We start from the raw sequence: 19,509 nt of genomic DNA on the forward strand, positions 1-19,509 counted from the left end.
GCCTTTGCTTTCAAAAATGTTTTTTCTTCTGTTTTTTTCTTTTTCTTTTTAATTTAATTTTATTATACTACTTATTAGTATTTATATTATTTTCATTTCCCTCTTTTTGTTTTTAACAATGTTTCAGTTTGTTAACATTTTTATTTTTTATATTAAAATAAAATATTTATCATATTTGTTGCCTGAATGATTTTCTTTTGCACATGCACACATATATCCCCACTCTTTTTAATTTTTAGTATTTTTTCTCTCTGAGGAATATTATCGATTTGCTCTTGGAGGATGATACTTTTATTTTCACTCTACTCTATTATTATTATTATTACTATTATTATTATTAGCATCATTACTATATACATAATCTTTTCCTGCATTTTAAAATCTTCAATTATTTGACTTTTTTTTTTAGAACTTTGGGTTTTCTCTTTTCTCTCCACATTCAAGAGGAGAGGAAAAGTAAAAAAGGATGAAAGAGTGAAAATGAAGAGAGAAAGTTGGAAGAAAAGGAAGAAGATGAAGAAGAAAGTGGAAGAGATGAAATAGAGGAGGAAGAAGGCAAAAAAGAAGGAAGGAAGACAAGATAGAGAAGAAAAGGAAGAGCTAAGAAATTAAAACATAGTGACAAATAGATTGAAATTAGGACAAGAAGCGAGGAGAGGATCTGCAGGTGTGCCTTTAAAAACAGGAGACATAAGCATAATCTTGATGAAGGAAATACAAGAGATAACGATTGAAATAACAAATATGGAGAGCAATCTAAAAAAAATAATTTAGATTAGAATGTAACTAAGAGAAGAACTGATAGAAGTCAAACTAACCCTATCACAGATGACACTTGAAATGAGGCAGGCATGTGAAAAAGTTGAGCACTTTAAAAGAAAGAAAGGAGCTGGAAAAACAGTACACATTAAAACAAGAGTGTGAACAAGATTAAGATGTTCTGGCATTGATGGGGCAAAAGAGACAGCATTTTGTTTAAAATGCAGGGGAGTTCAAGAACAACAGGAACATACTAGAGCAGTGGTTCCCAACCTGTGGATCCCCAGACGTTTTGGCCTTTGACTCCCAAAAATCCCAATAGCTGGTAAACTGACTGGGCTTTCTGGGAGTTATAGGCCAAAACACCCAAGGACCCACAGGCTGAGAACCAGAAAACAAAATGCCTTGATGTCTTGGTTTTTAGGTCTGTTCCTAAGGTTATTTGGGGTGCCGATTCAGAAAATTGCATTGGATAGACTGCATTGGCTCTTGTTTCATAGGTTGGATCTACACCGTCATATAATCCAGATTATTAAAGCAGATAATCCACATTATTTGGTTTATTTATTTATTTATTTATTTATTTATTTGCTGCATTTGTTAACCGCCGTTCTCAGCCCTAGGGCGACTCACGGCGGTGTACAACATATAAAAGACAATTTACAATAAGCTATAACGAAAAAACCAACATATCACTAATACACAATCATCTAATTACACTAAAATAATCCGCTCCGTCTTATCGTAGAATCATAACCAATCTCGTAGTCCATATTCCGTTCCATTTGTCATTACCAGTTAATATAGCACTCAGTTAAATGCTTTCTCAAATAGCCATGTCTTTAGGGAGGGTGTTCCACAGCCGGGGGGCCACCACCGAGAAGGCCCTCTCTCTCGTCCCCGCCAGACGTGCCTGTGAAGCAGGCGGGATCGAGAGAAGGGCCTCCCCAGACGATCTCAAGGTCCTCGTGGGCTCATAGGCCGAGATGCGGTCCGAAAGGTATTTTGGGCCAGAACAGTTTAGGGCTTTGTAGGATAACACCAGCACCTTAAATTGGGCCCGGTAGCAGATCGGCAGCCAGTGGAGCTGGAACAACAAGGGCGTTGTATGCTCCCTGCGTCCTGCTCCTGTTAGTAACATGGCTGCCGCGCGCTGGACTAGCTGAAGCTTCCGGGCCGTCTTCAAGGGCAGCCCCACGTAGAGAGCGTTGCAGTAGTCAAGGCGGGATGTGGATTATCTGGATTATCTGTGTCTACAGTGCCATATAATCCAGTTCAAAGTAGATAATGTGGATTTTATATGGCAGTGTAGATCCAGCCTCAGATAATGGTTACTATGATTTTCTATGGGCGAGCAGATATTTCTGCTCGCATATTTCTCTGTCTCAAAAAAATAGAGCCAATAGGGGAAAATTGGAACCATTTTTAGAATCAGCAGGTCAAATATGCCTAGAAACAGGACTAACCTTTGAGGCACCAAAAAGTGTGTTCCCCAGTGTAATCAATATGTTGGTGAAATTCTTGGGAGAAAGTCTGGAGAGGGTGCAAATGGATATGGATAGAGTGCTCAGAATTAAATCAAAAGCAGTGGGTCAATGAAAATGCCCAAGTGATATGATTGTTTACTCTCTTCAAACGCATACCAGAGACCAAATACTACAGGAGCAAAACATATAAAAATGAACATTGGTTATCTAATAACTAACAAATGAAGGCCATCTCTATGAGAATCCTCCAGAAAAGGGCAGTTATCTTTTCATGTGTGGCATGACACTCACCTCCTTAGGTTAGTAGCTTGCTCATCATCCATGTCTTGAGATTCGCAGTGACCACAAAGGAAGACAGGTTGCTTACCTATAACTGTGTTTCTTCGAGGGGTCTTCTATGAATGACCCCATTCTTCCTGCTGTGTGCCTTGTCACACTGCTGCTTCGCTGGCTATGGAACTGCCAGCTTGGAAGCAGCCAGCTCTTTGCATGAGTGGGGGGATATATATATCTTTTCTCATGTGGGATTACATAACTCTCACTTCAACCAATTCAGCGTTATCCAGAATAGGAGATCTTATAACTCAATCTCCTCCATGTCTACTCACAAGGCCCTCTGAATCTGGAGTAAGACATGCTCTAGCAAACAGATACAGGATTGCAACTTCAGTGCAAAGTGGATGCATTGTTTATAGAATCATAGAATAAAATTGGAAAGGACCACGTGGGCCACCTAGTCCAACTCCCTGCCATGCAGGAAAAGCACAATAAAACTACACCTGACAGATGGCCATCCGGCCTCTGTTTAAAAGTTTCCAAGGAAAGAGCTTCCATCACGCTCTGAGGCAAGGTTCCAATGCTGAAAAGAACTTGGTCAGGAAGTTCTTCCTAATATTCAGGTGTTTTCTCCTTTCCTGTAATTTGAACCCATTGCTCCGAGTCCTAGTTTCAAGGGCAGCAGAAAACAAACCTGCTCCCACTTCCATATGACACCCTTTCACATATTTATACATGGTTATCACATCTTCTCTCAACCTTCTCTTTTGCAGGCTAAACATACCCTGCTCTTTAGGACGCTCCTCACAGGGCATGGTCTCCAGACTTTTGATTATTTAATTGCCCTCCTCTGGACACATCCCAGCTTGTCAATATCTCTTTTAAACTGTGGTGCCCAGAATTGGACACAGTATTCCAGGTGAGGTCTAACTAAAGCAGAATAGAGAGGCACCATGACTTCCCTCGATCTAGATATGATACTCCTTTTGATGCAGCCCAAAATCTCATTGCCTTTTTTAGCTACTGCATTACACTGTTGGATCATGTTCAACTTGTCCACAAACACTCTAAGGTCTTTTTCACATGGACTGTTGTTAAGCCAGGCGCCACCCATTTTGTATCTTTGCATTTCATTTTTTCTGCCTAAGTGTACTATCTTACATTTGTCCTTGTTGAAATTCATGATGTTAGTTTTGGCCCTGCTTTCTAATCCGTTAAGGTCATTTTGAATTCTGATCCTGTCCTCTGGAGTATTAGCTCTCCCTCCTAATTTGGTGTCATCTGCAAACTTGATAAGCATGCCCTCTAAACCTTCATCCAAGTCATTAATAAAGATGTTGAATAGTATTGGGCCCAGGAATTAACCCTGCCGAACTCCACTAGTCACTTCTTTCCAGGATGAAGAGGAACCATTGGGGAGCACCCTTTAGGTTTGTTTGTTGAGAGGGGCGGTATATAAATATAGTAAATAAATAAATAAATACAGATCCATTTAATAGTAGCATTGACTAGTTTACATTTGACTAGTTTGTTTGCAAAAAGGTCATATTGAAATTAAGATATGCTACATCCACAACATTCCCTGCATCTACAAAGCTTGTAACTATTGAAAAAAGAGGTAAGATTAGTAGGGCATGACTTGTTTTTGAGAAGTCCACATTGACTTTTAGCAATCACAACATTCCTTTCTAGATGATTGCAGACTGCCTCCTGAATTATCTGCTCCAGAATCTCTCCTGGTATTGATGTCAGGCTGACTGGAGTGTAATTGTTTTGGTCCTCTTTTTTCCCTCCTTGAAGATAGGGACAACATTGGCCTTCCTTTCCAGTCTGCTGGGACTTCTCCTGTTCTCCAAGAATTTTAAAAGATTATTGTCAATGGTTCTGAAATTACTTCTGCTAGTTCCTTCAATACTCTTGGATGTAGTTCATTTGGCCCAGGAGGCTTCAATTCATTTAGAGTAGCAGGGTATTCCTGGACTACTTACCTATTTTTGGGTTGCATTTCCCCTGTTACTTCTTTGACTTCATACTAGTCAGGCTGAACACCAATCTGCTTTTGGGAGAAGACTGACACAAAGAAGTTCCATGGAATAATGCTCAGTATTCTGTTAAATTTTCTGGTCAGCTCTCCTAAAGTCTAGAATGTATGTTTGACTTCTCTTAGTTTCTCCTTTCCTTTGTATCACAAATTCCAGGAGTACATCGTCACTCCCACCTAAGGATTCCACCACTTCCACGCCATTGACCTCACTGTTTATTAGGATCAGAGCCAGAATAGCCAATCCCCTTGTTGCCTCTTTTACCTTCTGGACAATAAAACTGTCTGCAAGGCAAGTGAGGAATTTGTACTCTTGGTAAAGTTTGCTTTCCAACAAATACTAGAGTAGTTGAAATCCCCCATTACCACTATATCTCTTCTTTCTGCATGTTTGATCATCTGGTCAAGGAAGGCTTCATCCAGTTCTCCAGTCTGTAGCAGACCCCCACAATTACATCTTTTTCAGTCCTTGTTCCCTCAATTCATATCCAGATGCTCTCAACCTGGTTATCTAGACATCATTAATATATATACTGTACACCATTATCTTGGGTTTCCAAGGAGTGATTCCAGTGTTGGGCAATGACATCAGTAGATAATTGTGACAGAAGCGATTGCTGCATGACTGCCTTCACAGCTCCCTTGTAGTCCCAGTTGTTGCCTAAGGTGGCTGCAACTCTATACTTTGTCAAATGACTGGGGTATCTGGTAGACATCTATATAATAATACATGGCTATAGTTTCTTAATAGTTTTGGTCTAAAACATTCGTAAGACTATAGTTAAAATTATGATGAACCCTAAAAGACCAGATTTGGAATATATATACATATTGATTTGTTTAGCTTTAAAAACAATAGTCCTGGAGTCCTCAGCCTCTGTGATGCGTTTGCCTTAGAGATATTAGCTAGACTGAAAAACTGCAATTTTTAAAAAATAACAAAAAGTTCCATTTATTTACAAAAGTGCACAGTAGACAAAATAGCTCACAAAAGTAGTAAGAGTGGTTGGAATAGGAATCATGTTTTCTTCGTATGCTTAATATGAAAGATATCCACAGTAGTTTCATGACATGGCCTCAAATCAAAGTCACAGTATCCAAGGCAAAAACGGCCCTGTGGGAGACAAAGGATTTTGCTAAACATATGATTCAGTAACACAGGCTTACTCAAAGATTAAATAAAAGCAATCCTCACCTGCGGTTTCTTGAAATAATCAAGGCCTCTTCCAATTTTAATTGTCCATCCATTGTTGAATCTGTTGAATTCAAAACATATTTTTTATTATTTACATCTCATCAATATTTAAAATGTATTGATTTCATAACAGTTTACTAATATGAACAACTAATTTAACTAATATATGAACCAATGCTATCCAGTGAAATTCTAGATTTTGATTTGAGAAACCAAGCTTTATATTGCTAAGCAGTAAAAGCAAGCACCTTCAAAGACATTGCTCATTTGTCAAATGAAGACAACAATTACCCACAGGATTGTTGTTAAGGATAAGAAGAGATTAAATATATTACATCATGACTAAAAGGTAAAGGTAAAGGTTTCCCCTGACATTAAATCTAATTGTATCCGACTCTGGGTGGTGGTGCTGATCTCCATTTCTAATCCGAAGAGCTGGTGTTGTACGCAGACACTTCCAAGGTCATGTGGCCAGCATGACGGCATGGAGCGCAGTTACCTTCCCACTACTCACATTTACATGCTTTCAAACTTCTGGTTTGACAGAAGCTGGGCCTAGCAGTAGAAGCTCACCCCACTCCCGGGATTCGAACCTGCGACCTTTCAGTCAGCAAGTTCAGCAGCTCAGCGCTTTAACCCGCTGTGCCACCAGGGCACCTACATAATGACTAGAAGAACTGTATCAATGCATCAGTAATCATTGATACATTTGCTTGTTTGAATCTCTACCATTATACCTTAATTTTATGCATTGTGATTGCATTTGTTGTTGTATTCTCATTAATACATTTACTGGATATTCTCTTTTTACAAGGAAGGACAAGAGTCCAAATTGCTCTACTCTCCCATATTAATATGTTCTATGTAGCAGATGATTCAGAGAAGACCCAAAGGGTGGAGGGATTATGGGACACAACCATGTAATATGAAAAGTCACCTGCCCTAATATCCTAATAAGTACACAAATGTCTTTTGCCTGCTGCTCTATCAGGTGGAACCTGTTTTGATAGACAGCAGAAAAGGAGGATAGGCAAATATTAATTTGGACAGCAAGTGGAAGTGGATATTGATATATAAAGTACAGGTCTGAATCTTGGCAAGAGTAGGTTTCCAAACCACACTTATCAAATAATGTTAAACACACCAAGTAGTGTTGAGAACTTGTTATTTTCTGGCATGTTTCACCAACCTAATCTCTCGATCATGTATTGAAGAAGAATATGATATATCCAGAGTTACACCAAAATCCTCCAGGGACTGTCGAATTTCTTCCAAGCTGTTTATCTGTTGACTCCGTCCATTGCCCTATTAAAGTGTATATATGTTTTTCAAATTAAACTGAAAATTATTCAGAACATATTAAATTCAAATGTGCATTAAGGATAAGCATTTTCAGCCCAGATCCACAAAGCATCTTATGAAGAACACTGTGTATTATCTTCTGTTTTCTACACTACATGGATATATTAATTTCATATAATTGTCATGAATACATCTTTGTAGATTGCTGAAATACCAAAAATTTATTGCTATAGCTCAGGAAAGAGCAGTATGGTTCTCTGGCAGAGAATTTTAATTGTGTCATCATTAGCATAGCAATACCCTCAGCAAACTTGGAAATCCCAAAAAATCCACAGGATGGTGTCAGTTCAAGAAGGATGAAATGGTTCTTTAGCATAGCTATACCTTAAGCAAAAGACAGGTTTCAATAGGAGGGATGAGGAAGAATAAAAACCTCTAACCATTCTTAATAACTTATTTAAACATAGCCTTCTACACAGGTCCACCCAATATTCATATCCCACCAATGTGTACTATAGATTGGCCTGAAAAAAAGATACAACTATAACTCAAAGGTGGAGCCCCCGGTGGTGCAATGGGTTAAATGCTTTTCATATAGAGGTTGCCAGGCTGAGGTTTTGGCATTTCCAGAGGAGAAATGCAACAGCCATGTTCTGAAATGGTACAGCTATTGCTAATGATTGAAAAGCAGGAGTAGAATAAATGCTACCTGTTTGTAGCTTGTAGCCTTTACTGTAGAAAACTGCGGTGCCTCCAGTTTTTGGCCCAAACTGCCAATTGTACCCTGGGCATGGGAATGGGGGACACAGGAGGTGTGTGCAGCCTTCAACGGTTTGGAGAAGTGCAGCCCAAGACTTCTAGGTGTTGGTCATCCCAATATATATATAACATTAAGATTGACCAAAGGTATAATTTAGTAATGGTTATTTCCAAGATTTTTCTTTTAATTAATATCTACCCAATCACGTTACCTGGTCTAATTCATATGGGACATTATGTCCCCTTTTTCTGGTAAATCACATACATGGGTCTCTTACACAGAACTTTCAGAACCTTCTAGAACTCTTTCTGCACGTATAAAGGGCCAACTGCCACCAAGCTGACCGTTTCTTTCGTCCGTTGCAGCAGCAGCACTGAAGGAAGCTGCTCCCACTGTGTGTCTGTGTTCGCGTTACTTTGTTCTTGAATCTGGACTGTTGGTCAGCTTTCCTTTCAATTCAGGATTTGGTTTGTCTTCTCTCATCTTTGGCTTGACCTTTACGGCTTCTCTGCTGGTTTCTTGTCCTCTTTGGCTTGCTGTTTGTTCTCAGGATGCCTTCAACACCATCCTTCAAGTGTTGTGTCAAGTGTGGAACGAAGATACCGGAAAAGGATGGTCATGAGAAGTGCCTCCTTTGTCTTGGTGAGGGGCATGTCATGCATGCCTGTGTTCATTGCCGGGCGTTCACCTCACAGGAAAGGCGGGATCGGAAGACACTCCTCAAAGCCTGTCTGTATGAAGAGGCCTTGTTTCCTGTGATCTCGACGTCCACAAAATTGGCGTCACAAGTATCAGGGCTGTCAAAGGTGGAGTCTGATTCGGTATCAGCATTGAAGCCTTCCTTGAGCTCAGCCCATCTGGCTACTGCCAAGCCTACAACTTCCAAGCCTTTGATGTTGGCGAAGGGCGTCTTGGTCTCAAATCCAGCAGCATCTAAGTTGGTTGCAATACCCCAGACTGGGTCTAAGTCATCCTTGCAAATGGCCTCTCCAACTACTTTGGCTTTGGCTTCAAGTCTGAAACCTTCCTTGATCCCAGGATTGATGGCATCAACTTCCACCTTCCAAGCACCATCTACTTCAACCATTCGGAAAGCCATCAAACGCTCATTTCAGGAGTCCACTTGTATTCAGGCCAAGAAGACCAAGACCGTCAAGCCTGAGGTCATGGTGAAAAAACACACAACACCTGGGAGATTGGTAGAATTGGTGAGTGTGAACCATTCTTGCAAAAAGCACAGTGAGAAACAGCACAGGGATTAGCCTCACAAAACAGTGACTCCAGCCTTCCCAAGCTGTTGACAGAACACCCTATGCTTACAGTGACAGTAGGCTCCTCTTGGGCATCAATCTAGTTGATACTGTTATGAACTGACACCAATAAACACTTAAGAGTTGGATTTTGACAGTCGGTCTCCCAGTGTAGCAGCCATTTTCGGAGGATGACATCTTGGACACACCACCACTTCCTGCCATTCAGGGGGACACTGCCTAGACTGTGATGCCGTCTCTGAGATTGTACCTATTTCAGCTCATCAGAAGCACCACCAACTGCCATTGGCCTCCCTAGCTTGGTTGAACTCTCCAAAACCATGTTAGATTCAGCACAGATCAGCTTTGTGGGATTCAAAGTGATCTGCTTCCATGAGTGTTGACTGTTCTTTATTACAGTTGACCACTTTATGGGGAGTACTGCTCCCACAGTAAGTACTAGAAGGATCCCTACTACTGCATATATCATGATGCCTATGCTGGGCATTTGAGAGATGTGCAGCAACAAAATCAATTGGTTTGCCTTTCCCTCTCTTGGTCTCGAATCCTAGCCATGTTGTCTCAGGGTATGGTCTTCTCCACGTCATTCCTGAAGCTGCCCAAGCTTGATGGTCCCTATCTTAAGCCCCTCTGCATTTATGTGTTTTGTGTTTTTTTTGGAATTGGAATCTGAAGTTTAGTAGAACATTCTTATTTTTAATAGTAGTATTACTCACTTAGTACTTTGGAGCTTTTTAACCTTATAACATTAGTATTAGATTTTTCAAAATCCTAAATTGTCCATATTTAGTATTACTATAATTAATCTTATGGTCAATATTATGTATCTTTTTATTGATCCAATAATTTTCTGGGAAGTCTTTTTAGACAAGATTAAAGTTCTTTTTGTATTCAATTACTTTTGCATATTTTGATTTTCTGTATCCATTTCCATTATAATTGTTATTATTATAGCACTGTACTTTAATTTTTCTTTAAAACTTTTCTCAGAAACTATTTTTCTCTTGTATTTTCTTCTCTTGTATCTACATATCTTTGCCTTTTGCTTTTAAAAATATTTTTTGTTTTTTCTTATCTTCTGTTTTTCCTTTTAAATTTAATTTTATTACACTACTTATTAGTATTTTTATTATTTTCCTTTGGTTATTTCCCTCTTTTTATATTTTTTACAATTCTTTTTTCGGTTTTTAACATCTTTTTATTTTTTCATAACAAAAGAAATATCATTTATCATATTAATTCTCTTTTTCATGATTTTCTTTTGCACACACAGCTATATCCCTACTCATTTTTATTTTTACTATTTTATTTCTCTGAGAAATCTTATCTATCTACTCTTTTCATTTTCACTCTACTCTTATTGTTATTATCATTACTATATATATAATCTTCAATTATTGGACTTTTCTGAGAACTTTGAGACTTCTCTTTTCTCTCCACGTTCAAGAGGAGAGGAAGAAATAAAAAAGTCAAAAAGGATGAAAGAATGAAAATGAAGAAAGAAAGGAGTAGGAAGAAAGAAGGAAGAGAAGAATGAAGAAGAGGGAGGAAGTTGAAAGAAAGACAAATAGGAGAAGGTGGTGAAAAAGAATGAAGGAAGACACGATAGAGAAGAAAAAGAAGAGCTAAGAAATTAAACATGAGCCCATTCTTCCCGCTATGTATCCTGGCATGCGTCTCCTTTGCTGGCCTTGGAACTGCTGGCTTGGAAGCAGCCAGTCCTTTGTACAAGTGGGGAGAGTGAGGCTAGAGCTCCAGAAGGCTCCAATGGTGCACTGCACAGGTGCAAGGGACCCATGCGTATGACCACTTGGAGAAACACAAAGAGCTTGTCCATATTAGTGGCATTGATATATCTTTTACCTCATAGCAACGTATCACTAGTAATAGTGTCCGGATCTTGTTTCTCCAATTTTTAAAAACTAAACCATTTTCTCTTACATAGCAAACAGGAAACAGTCAGAATTTATAAACAAAAACACATCTTTCTTACATTACTATATCTGCCATGAATTGTAAGAACCAATCAAATATCCTAAGATATATATATATATATATATACACACACACACACACACACACACACACACACACACACATTTTTGTAACACGGGATTGCAGAACTCTCTCACTTAAACAGATTCAGTATTATCCAGATTAAGAGAATTTATAGCGCAATCTCCTACTCACAAGGCCCTCTGAGTTTGGAGGAAGACATGCTCTAGCCCAGGGGTTCTCAAGCTTTTTCAGATGCAGAGCCCTTTGTGTAGCCCCAAAAATGTTTATATTATATATAACTAAAGGTAAAGGTTTCCCCTTGACATTAAGTCTATCAAGTCCAACTCTGGGGGATAGTGCTCATCTTCATTTTTAAGCTAAAGAGCCATGTTTTCTGTAGACGCCTCCAAGGTCACGTGGTCGGCATGACTACATGGAGTGCCGTTACCTTTCCTCCAAAGCAGTACCTATTGATCTACCCACATTTGCATTTTTGAACTGCTAGGTTGGCAGAAGCTGGGACTAACAAGGCTCACCCAGTCCTGTGGACTTTAACCGCCAACCTTCCAGTCAGCAAGTTCAGCATCTTAGCAGTTTAACCTGCTGCACCACTGCAGCCACTGTGTGTGTGTATCATGTTATCATATACATATATATATATATATATAGAGAGAGAGAGAGAGAGAGAGAGAGAATAATGTATATATATCAGGCATGGACAAATACTGACCAACATAAACATAAACATAACAGTATTTCAGTGGAAGACCTCAGGAGCCATCCAGTCCAACCCCCATCTGTCATGCAGAAAAATCACCATCAAAGCACTCCCAACAGATGGCCATTTAGGCATTGTAATAATAGTAATAATAATTGGAGGAGGAGCAGGAAAGAGGAGGGAAAGCTTGTAGGGGATGGGGGGGACGAGGAGGGAACCATGGAGCGTCTCAGTATGCTTTGCGGAGACTGCACACTTTGAGAACTTTTGTGCCTAGCAAATGGATACAGGATTGCATCTTCAGTGCGCAGACTTACTTCATCATAAGAGGTAAGAAGATGTATGCTTTTCACTTTGCATCGTCCCTTAACGAGCATTTCACAGAATCGCAAGAAGTTGTACAACTGTAAGCAATTGAAAATAGGGTAAGTTTTTGGCCACATCATGAGATGACATATTTCACCAGAAAACATTATAAACATCAGTAAAGCAAAAGGCAGTAGGAAAATAAGACACCCACACACAAATGGATTATGTCAATTAAGGAAGCCACAGCATTGAGCTTCCAAGAACTGAGACAGCCTGCTGATGAGGACTCAAAGCTCTCTCATTCACAAAACTGACTTGACAGCAAATAAGAACAATACATTTCGGAGATAAAAAACCAACAAACTCTTTTGACTATTTGAGTCTACATTGCCTTACCTGGTGGACATGTCTAATGTATGGATCCTCAACCCAAACCTCTGTAACAGTTTCATTAAGATATTCTTGGAATAGTTTTTCGTAACTAAAACCTTTGGTATTTTCTTCGATTTTAATTTGTTTGTGGTATTTTCCATCTGAAAATGTACAAAAAGATGCTCAAAAGCCATGCATTGTACATTTAAGGTTTTTAAAAAAAGAGTTCCAATGAAATATTCTGTGACGGTAATAAAGAAAACCTACATTATATCTTCTTACCTTCTTTCTCTTTCTTAAGATATTCCTTGATGTTTTCCGCTCTGTTCATGTAATGTGTTATCTTGTCCCGATAATGAGCCTTTCTCCTCTCATCCTTTGTAACTGGAAAACAGAATGTAAACCATATAAAAGAGAGCAAAATCCTTGTTTCTTTTCATCAATTCCACTTCTCCTTTTTAATGTTCACCTGTGTATATGCAGCAAAGCCCCCTTCCACACAGCTGAATAAAATGCCATGTTATCTGCTTTGAATTGGATAATATGGCAATGTGGACTGAGATAGCAGAGTTCAAAGCAGATATTGTGGGATCTTCTGCCTTGATATTCCAAGTTATATGGCTGTGTGGAAGGGCCCAAAGGTACCGATTCTGATGTAGCAACGATAATGGTTCACATAGAATAAATGGCAGGAATCAGCTAACTCCTAAGCTTAACTGGTCAGAAATCTTGGGGTATTTGTTATGAATGACTTTTCAATGACTTTAAAACATAGGTTCTTTTAATTGCAATTTCCAGTGTGAGAGGGTATATCAGATTACAGAAAAACATTTAGACATACAGATATACAGATTCTATGCAACTATATTGGATGTACAACAACTTACAGCTACACTGGACTAACAAACAGACAAAGGGAAATTACATTTTCTTTATCTTTAATGTGTTTTCTATACTTCCGAAAACACAAGTAGCTCTTTTTTCTGCCAAAGCTCACAAACTCAAGTTGAGGAAAGCACTATCATGCATGGATCATATGTACGTACTGGTATACGCTCCAGTTACATCTGGCCATTTCATCTACCCAAGGTACGGGCGCAGCTGGCACACAAGTTTTAACTGTGCAAATGCTCCCCTGGTCACCGTCGAAACCTGAGGTTCCAGGCTCAGCGATGAATCCAGGATCACACCCAAGCTGCAAACCTGCATCTTCAGGAGGAGTGTAACTTTGTCCAACACAGGCTGTAACCCTATGCCCTGTTTGGCCTTGCGACTAACCAGGAGTAACTCTGTCTTGTCTGGATTCAATTTCAATTTGTTCGCCCTCATCCAGACCTTCACAGCGGCCAGGCACCGGTTCAGGACCTGGACAGCCTCCTTAGTAGCAGGTGGAAAGGAGTGACAGAGTTGGACATCATCCGCGTACAGATGACACCGCACCTCGAAACTCCGGATGATCTCCCCCAGCGGCTTCATGTATATGTTGAACAACATGGGAGACAAAGGTTGCGGGGTTGAACAGATGTTCTCCAAAAAACACCTTCTGGGTGCGACCCTCCAGAAAGGACCGGAGCCACTATAAACAGTGCTCCCCAGGCCCATTCCAGCGAGGCGTCCCAGGAGGATACCGTGGTCGAAGGTATCGAAGGCCGCTGAGAGGTCCAGCAGCACCAACAGGGACACACTCCCCCTGTCTAGCTCCCGGCGCAGATCATCCACTAAGGCGACCAAGGCTGTCTCGGTACCATGTCCCGGTCTAAAGCCAGACTGTGCCGAATCCAGATAATCCGTGTCTTCCAAGAATACCTGGAGTTGTGAGGCCACCACGCGTTCCAGGACTTTGCCCAAAAAGTAGAGATTGGAAACAAGCCGATAGTTGACGAATTAAGTGGGGTCCAGTGATGGTTTTTTCAACAGCGGTTTTATTATAGCTTGTTTTAAGCTCACTGGGAGGGCATTAACCACCACCTTTACTCACTCGGCCAATCCTTCTTTAGAAGCCAGGATGGGCAGGGGTCTGGGATGCATGTGGTCGCTCTCATTCCTCCAAGTATCTTGTCCACATTCTCGGGCTTCACTAATTGAAATGAATCCAACAAAACCGGACAAGCAGATGCTCGTATTACATCTTCAGAGACTGCAGTTAACATGATGTCCAGACCAGAACGGATCAAAGCGACTTTGTCCGCAAAGAACCGAGCAAATGCTTCACAGCGGGCTGCTGAGTTGTCAGGGCTCCCATCCTGAGTGGTGGGATTTAATAGGCCTCTGACATAAGCATATATAATGACATAAGTACAACCAACAGTGCATAAAAATCATACATATAAAATTATAAAATTCCTAAGAAGCAGTAGAACTTATGGGTAGAACCTTCTCTTCTGCAGGCTAAACATATTCAGCTCTTTAAGACGCTCCTCATAGGGAATCATGGTCAGGGACTACAAGGAATTGTAGTTTTGTGAGGCAGAGAAGGCTAAAGACCTGGAAAAGGTTCAACTCCCATAGCATTGAGCCAAGCAGCTAAAGTGGTGCCAAACTCCATTAATTCTACAGTGCAGACACACCCTTCGTGCCCTGACCTTGTAGCTGCAGAAGTCTGGCTGGTGAATAATACTGGGGAGATGCCACCACCACTTCAAATAGCCCTGCTTTGCCCAAAGAGGATGGGGTGCGGAGTGCATCTACACTGTAGAATTAACGCAGTTTGACCCCAGGGCAGTCAAAGCGGTGTCAAACCCGGAAACGAACGCCGGCGCCTACCTTTGAGCACCTGCAAGAGGAGCGCGATGCCTTCCTGGTAGCAAACCAGCGACTCCTGGAAGCGGGAGGCCTCGTCCAGCTCCACCGCCCGCTTCAGCACCGACACCGCGGGGTCCTCCATCGCCGGGCACAAGGGCCCCGCGGAGCCTCCCCAAGGCGGGCGGGTCGCTCAGGAGGAGGAGGAGGCGTCAATCATCCCTGGAATCCCCGCCTTCCGCGGGACACGTGACATCTGGGAATTGGAAACTTCAAGGCATCTCACGGAGCTGGGGGAAAGCTTCCCCATAGAGCTAAGACCTTGTAGAGTCCCTTCCATGCAGCTAACTTCCGAGCACTCTATTGCCCGGCTGTGATTGGATGGTCAGAGTGAGGCGTCTTTTCGTTGCCTAGACGATCAAGACGTCACATCCGATTCAAAATGGCGGCGCTGAGATGGCTGTGGGGTCGGACTGTGTGGCGGAGTTCATCTCTTCCCTGGCAGGTGAGAAGCGGCCTCACGCAGCAAGAGATCTAGAATTGAGCGTGTCTATAGTTGAACCCTGTAACCAGGCTGCGGGAGAAAGGATAGTCTGGGTAATCATGGTGTTACCTTACATTTTGGTTTTCTCTTGCCTAGAGTCTTGCAGGAAGCAGAGTAGAGCCTATCACTTGGCAGGGCTGGATTAGGCAGAAATTCACGAAGTCAAGAGTTCCTGACTGGGTAAGCCTTGTGGTGACAAATATTGCATTATTTCTATGTTGCTCTCATTAAAACTCACAAATGAAAATGTCCAGTGAATGCTAAAAAGTAAAGGTTTCCCTTTGACATTGAGTCTCGTCGTGTTCTACTCTGGGGGGTGTTGCTCATCTCCATTTCTAAGAGCCGGTGTTGTCCATAGACACCTCCAAGGTCATGTGACCAGCATGACTGTATGGAATACTATTACCTTTCCACAGAAGCAGTACCTATTGATCTACTCACATTTGCATGTTTTCGAACTGCTAAATTGGCAGAAGCTGGGCCTAACAGCGGGAGCTCACTCAGCTCCCCGGATTTAAACTGCTGAGCTTTCAGTCAGCAAGTATCACAGCTCAGCAATTTAACCCACTGCGCCACCAGGGGCTCCCAATGTATGCTATCTAGGCCTAAATAGCTAATTGCCATGTATGAAGTTACACTGCAGTTTCATAATATATTTCTGCACATTTAATCAGAAATAAACCTCAGGCATACGCCAAAACAAGTGTGACAGAGAAGGGTTGCAGTATCTGAATCTTAGATCCATAATATGAATATTCTTTCAAATAAGAGACTGAAGGGCCTAGCAGTTAGAAGACATTTGTGTAGTCATTCTTGGTTTTCTTCTTGATATATTTTCAGTGTTAAGAACAAAGGTGGAAGAAGTTGTAGAAAGATATCTAGGGAGGTTAAGAGGTTGAGTACAGCATTTCAGACCTTGGCATCCAGTGCTTGCCTATGACTTAATTTAAATCAGTAATTCTCAATCTGTGGCTCCCCAGATGTTTTCCCAGAAATCCTAACAGCTGGTAGAGATTTCTGGGAGTTGTAGACCAAAATACCTGGGTACTCACAGGTTGAGACCCACTGATTTAAATAAATACACAATCATTCTGCTTAAGAATTGTTGCATTTACTCATTTTTAACACTTCATATACTTTTTAAAAATAAGAATATATCATCAACTTGGATGCACAACATAACAAACCATAACAAAAAAAAGACAATGACGAAATGCAAATTGACAATTACAATGCATTATGTATGCATTTTAGGGAGAGAATTGTCTTTTAAATACTGTGTAGATAGGACTTTTGATACAAATATTATACTGATTTGATATTTTAAAATTCATCTTGTCATCTTTGTTACTTAATTTTAATCTATATATTTCATTAGCTGGTAGTAATGGTGAAATTAAAGTCCTCCTTATGTTCACTGTAGGTATTTCAGCCACGACCTGGTGATCATGAAAAATACGGAGGTGATCCAGAGCAGCCTCATAAATTGCACTTCATAACCAGGATCAAAAGTGGCAGAAGGCGACCCTATTGGGAAAAGGATATGATCAGAGTTCTTGGATTGGGAAGGGTATGTAATTCACTGACAATTTTGTTTGCCCTTCTGTCTTACTCCTGGAAAAGTGCTTAGTGGATTTTCTTTTGCTTTAGACATTTAACTCACAGTGCTCAGTTTCAAGCATATGTATTTATCAGCAACTTCCCCTAAATTAGGTTTTAACTATATTTTGGTATTCACTGGATTGCAGTCTTACACAAGTTTATAATGTTGTATAGTTCAGTTGGCATAGCAGAGCAGTATTTCCATCTCAAGGGACAAGATACTTGTTTGGTTGTCTGTATGTACAAGGTTAGTGAGAGTGTGCATCCATTCCACCTCTTAGTGACTGTAATGATTACGATAGCTAATTTCAACAGCAGATGACCTTGCAATTCTTTTGGTAGGCTCAAGTAGGGAAGGGCATTTTCTTTTCCTTAAAGGGCTACATGAAGTGTAAGTTAAAATGCATCACCAGGGCTAAAATCTTTTACACCTATTCTTCTCTCTCGTGATGTAAGCTTTTAGATAAATACAGAGGAACATATATTTATTTTCTGTATTAACTACAATACAACCCCTGTATCAGAAGAAATACATTCCAGGACTTCCCACAGATAACAGCGAACACACTTATTCTGATAATAGTGTGCATGCTGTTCCTCTTCCTCCTTGCTCACTTTCTGCCACATGGAGGGGAGAGTAACTCCACCTCCTTGGAAGAGGGGCTTCCCCCAAAGCCTAAGGCTGCTGTGTGAGCATAAGATTCGTGAAACTGCTGATATGGGATATATTTCTGAACTTTCTGAGAATGAACAAAACCAGAGGTAAGAGTGAACCCTATTGAAATGAAAGACTTCTGAATCAAGAATGCCAGAGTCATGCTGAAGGACTTAAAAATGGCTAAAGAGGACATATTTTGTCAAACGTGGAAAATTGAAATCATGGTCATCAGTCCTGTAGATACACGGGTTCTGCGATGTTATTTTTATTAAATGTGCTAATTTTAATTGTCTGTATGAGGGTTTCTTCAACTTTTTCAACTCATGACCTCTTTCCACCCAATAAATGTTTGTGTAACTCCCGAGTATATAAATATATAAAATAGATGTAAAAATAAAGAATTTACAAATAAATCAGTATTTGCAGTACTCACTAAATAGGCTGATTTTCCTTTTTGTGGAGAACTGCTGAAGCATTTTCTGCAGAGTCCACTGTTAAATACTACACAAATCTGTTGTTGCTGGCAAACTGGAGTAATGGGTGGCATTCAGAAACCTTTTGCTGTTGCCAAATTTTTAATAAACTCAACATCGAGCTGAGGCAACCCCATTTGAGGTCAGTACCCACAGTTTCAGAAGGCAGTGCTCTGTACTTACTCTTTTTACATTTATATATTAAGAGCAATATATTCATTAAAACTCTTTGTGTGGATCATATTCAAACTGAATTTTTAAAAATGACTTATGTTTACTTACAGAGATATGAACCCAGAGTGCACAAAAACGTCCCTTCTGTGAATGATCAACTGAAAGTCATCAAACACCTAATAAGGTTTGTTAATTTTTCTAGTCAGTATAATTCTGAATTTTTTTTCAAAGTGTAATTTTGTAATTTTTTTTCTCCTGGTTGTAGGATAAAACCATTAAAGCTGCCCCATGGAATTCCAACCGAAGAGGAAATGTCTGATACATACTTTAACAGTAGTACAGGTGAACTAATCATTCGCCGTCGTCTAAAACCAGTGGAACAGAAAGCAATTGATTCTTCTTAAGTATAGTGACCTTTTATACAATAAAAATATTAAGCCACAAGTTATACTAGTGCGATTATCTTTGAAATGATTATAAAGATCTCAATCACTTGCTTTGTCAAACATAACAAGAATATGAGAAAATAATTGTTTTAGCTCACATCACTCTGGATTTACAAATGGTTATTGCTTCTCCAGTTTGCTGACTATATACATTAAAGTAATTACACTTATTTTTGCTGAGAGCATTTCCTCTGTTTTTTATCTGCTGAAGAAATTTTGCATTGTAACATGAGGGTGTTTTACTTCATACATCTCTTCGACAGAAAGCACACTTTCCCCTGTGTTAAGAAAAAGTACCTATAATGCTGTGTGCTGCTTTTGTGGTATTCCTCCATTATAGAGGAGAAGCTGTATGTGGAGGACTAAGCCACTTTTTAGAAAAAAA

At 40.2% G+C, this 19,509-nt stretch overlaps 2 protein-coding genes across 2 annotated transcripts; one reads left to right on the forward strand and one right to left on the reverse strand.

Annotated features, from left to right (window-relative positions):
- Nucleotides 1–5,488: 5,488 nt before the first annotated feature.
- Nucleotides 5,489–15,561, reverse strand: MITD1 (microtubule interacting and trafficking domain containing 1). Its single transcript, XM_060769778.2, has 7 exons — nucleotides 15,252–15,561; nucleotides 12,771–12,872; nucleotides 12,513–12,649; nucleotides 12,125–12,211; nucleotides 6,948–7,063; nucleotides 5,759–5,819; nucleotides 5,489–5,677 (listed from the first exon to the last, which is right to left on the reverse strand). Exons 1-7 carry the CDS (start codon nucleotides 15,370–15,372, stop codon nucleotides 5,582–5,584), a joined length of 720 nt encoding a protein of 239 aa, XP_060625761.2. The 5' UTR covers nucleotides 15,373–15,561; the 3' UTR covers nucleotides 5,489–5,581.
- A 67-nt stretch (nucleotides 15,562–15,628) lies between these two features.
- MRPL30 (mitochondrial ribosomal protein L30) lies at nucleotides 15,629–19,122 on the forward strand. The gene is made up of 5 exons (XM_060769780.2): nucleotides 15,629–15,732; nucleotides 15,868–15,951; nucleotides 17,195–17,341; nucleotides 18,789–18,862; nucleotides 18,944–19,122. Exons 1-5 carry the CDS (start codon nucleotides 15,670–15,672, stop codon nucleotides 19,080–19,082), a joined length of 507 nt encoding a protein of 168 aa, XP_060625763.2. The 5' UTR covers nucleotides 15,629–15,669; the 3' UTR covers nucleotides 19,083–19,122.
- Nucleotides 19,123–19,509: the final 387 nt, after the last annotated feature.

This window comes from Anolis sagrei, chromosome 3 (assembly GCF_037176765.1).
Source record: "Anolis sagrei isolate rAnoSag1 chromosome 3, rAnoSag1.mat, whole genome shotgun sequence".
Lineage (NCBI taxonomy): Eukaryota > Metazoa > Chordata > Lepidosauria > Squamata > Dactyloidae > Anolis > Anolis sagrei.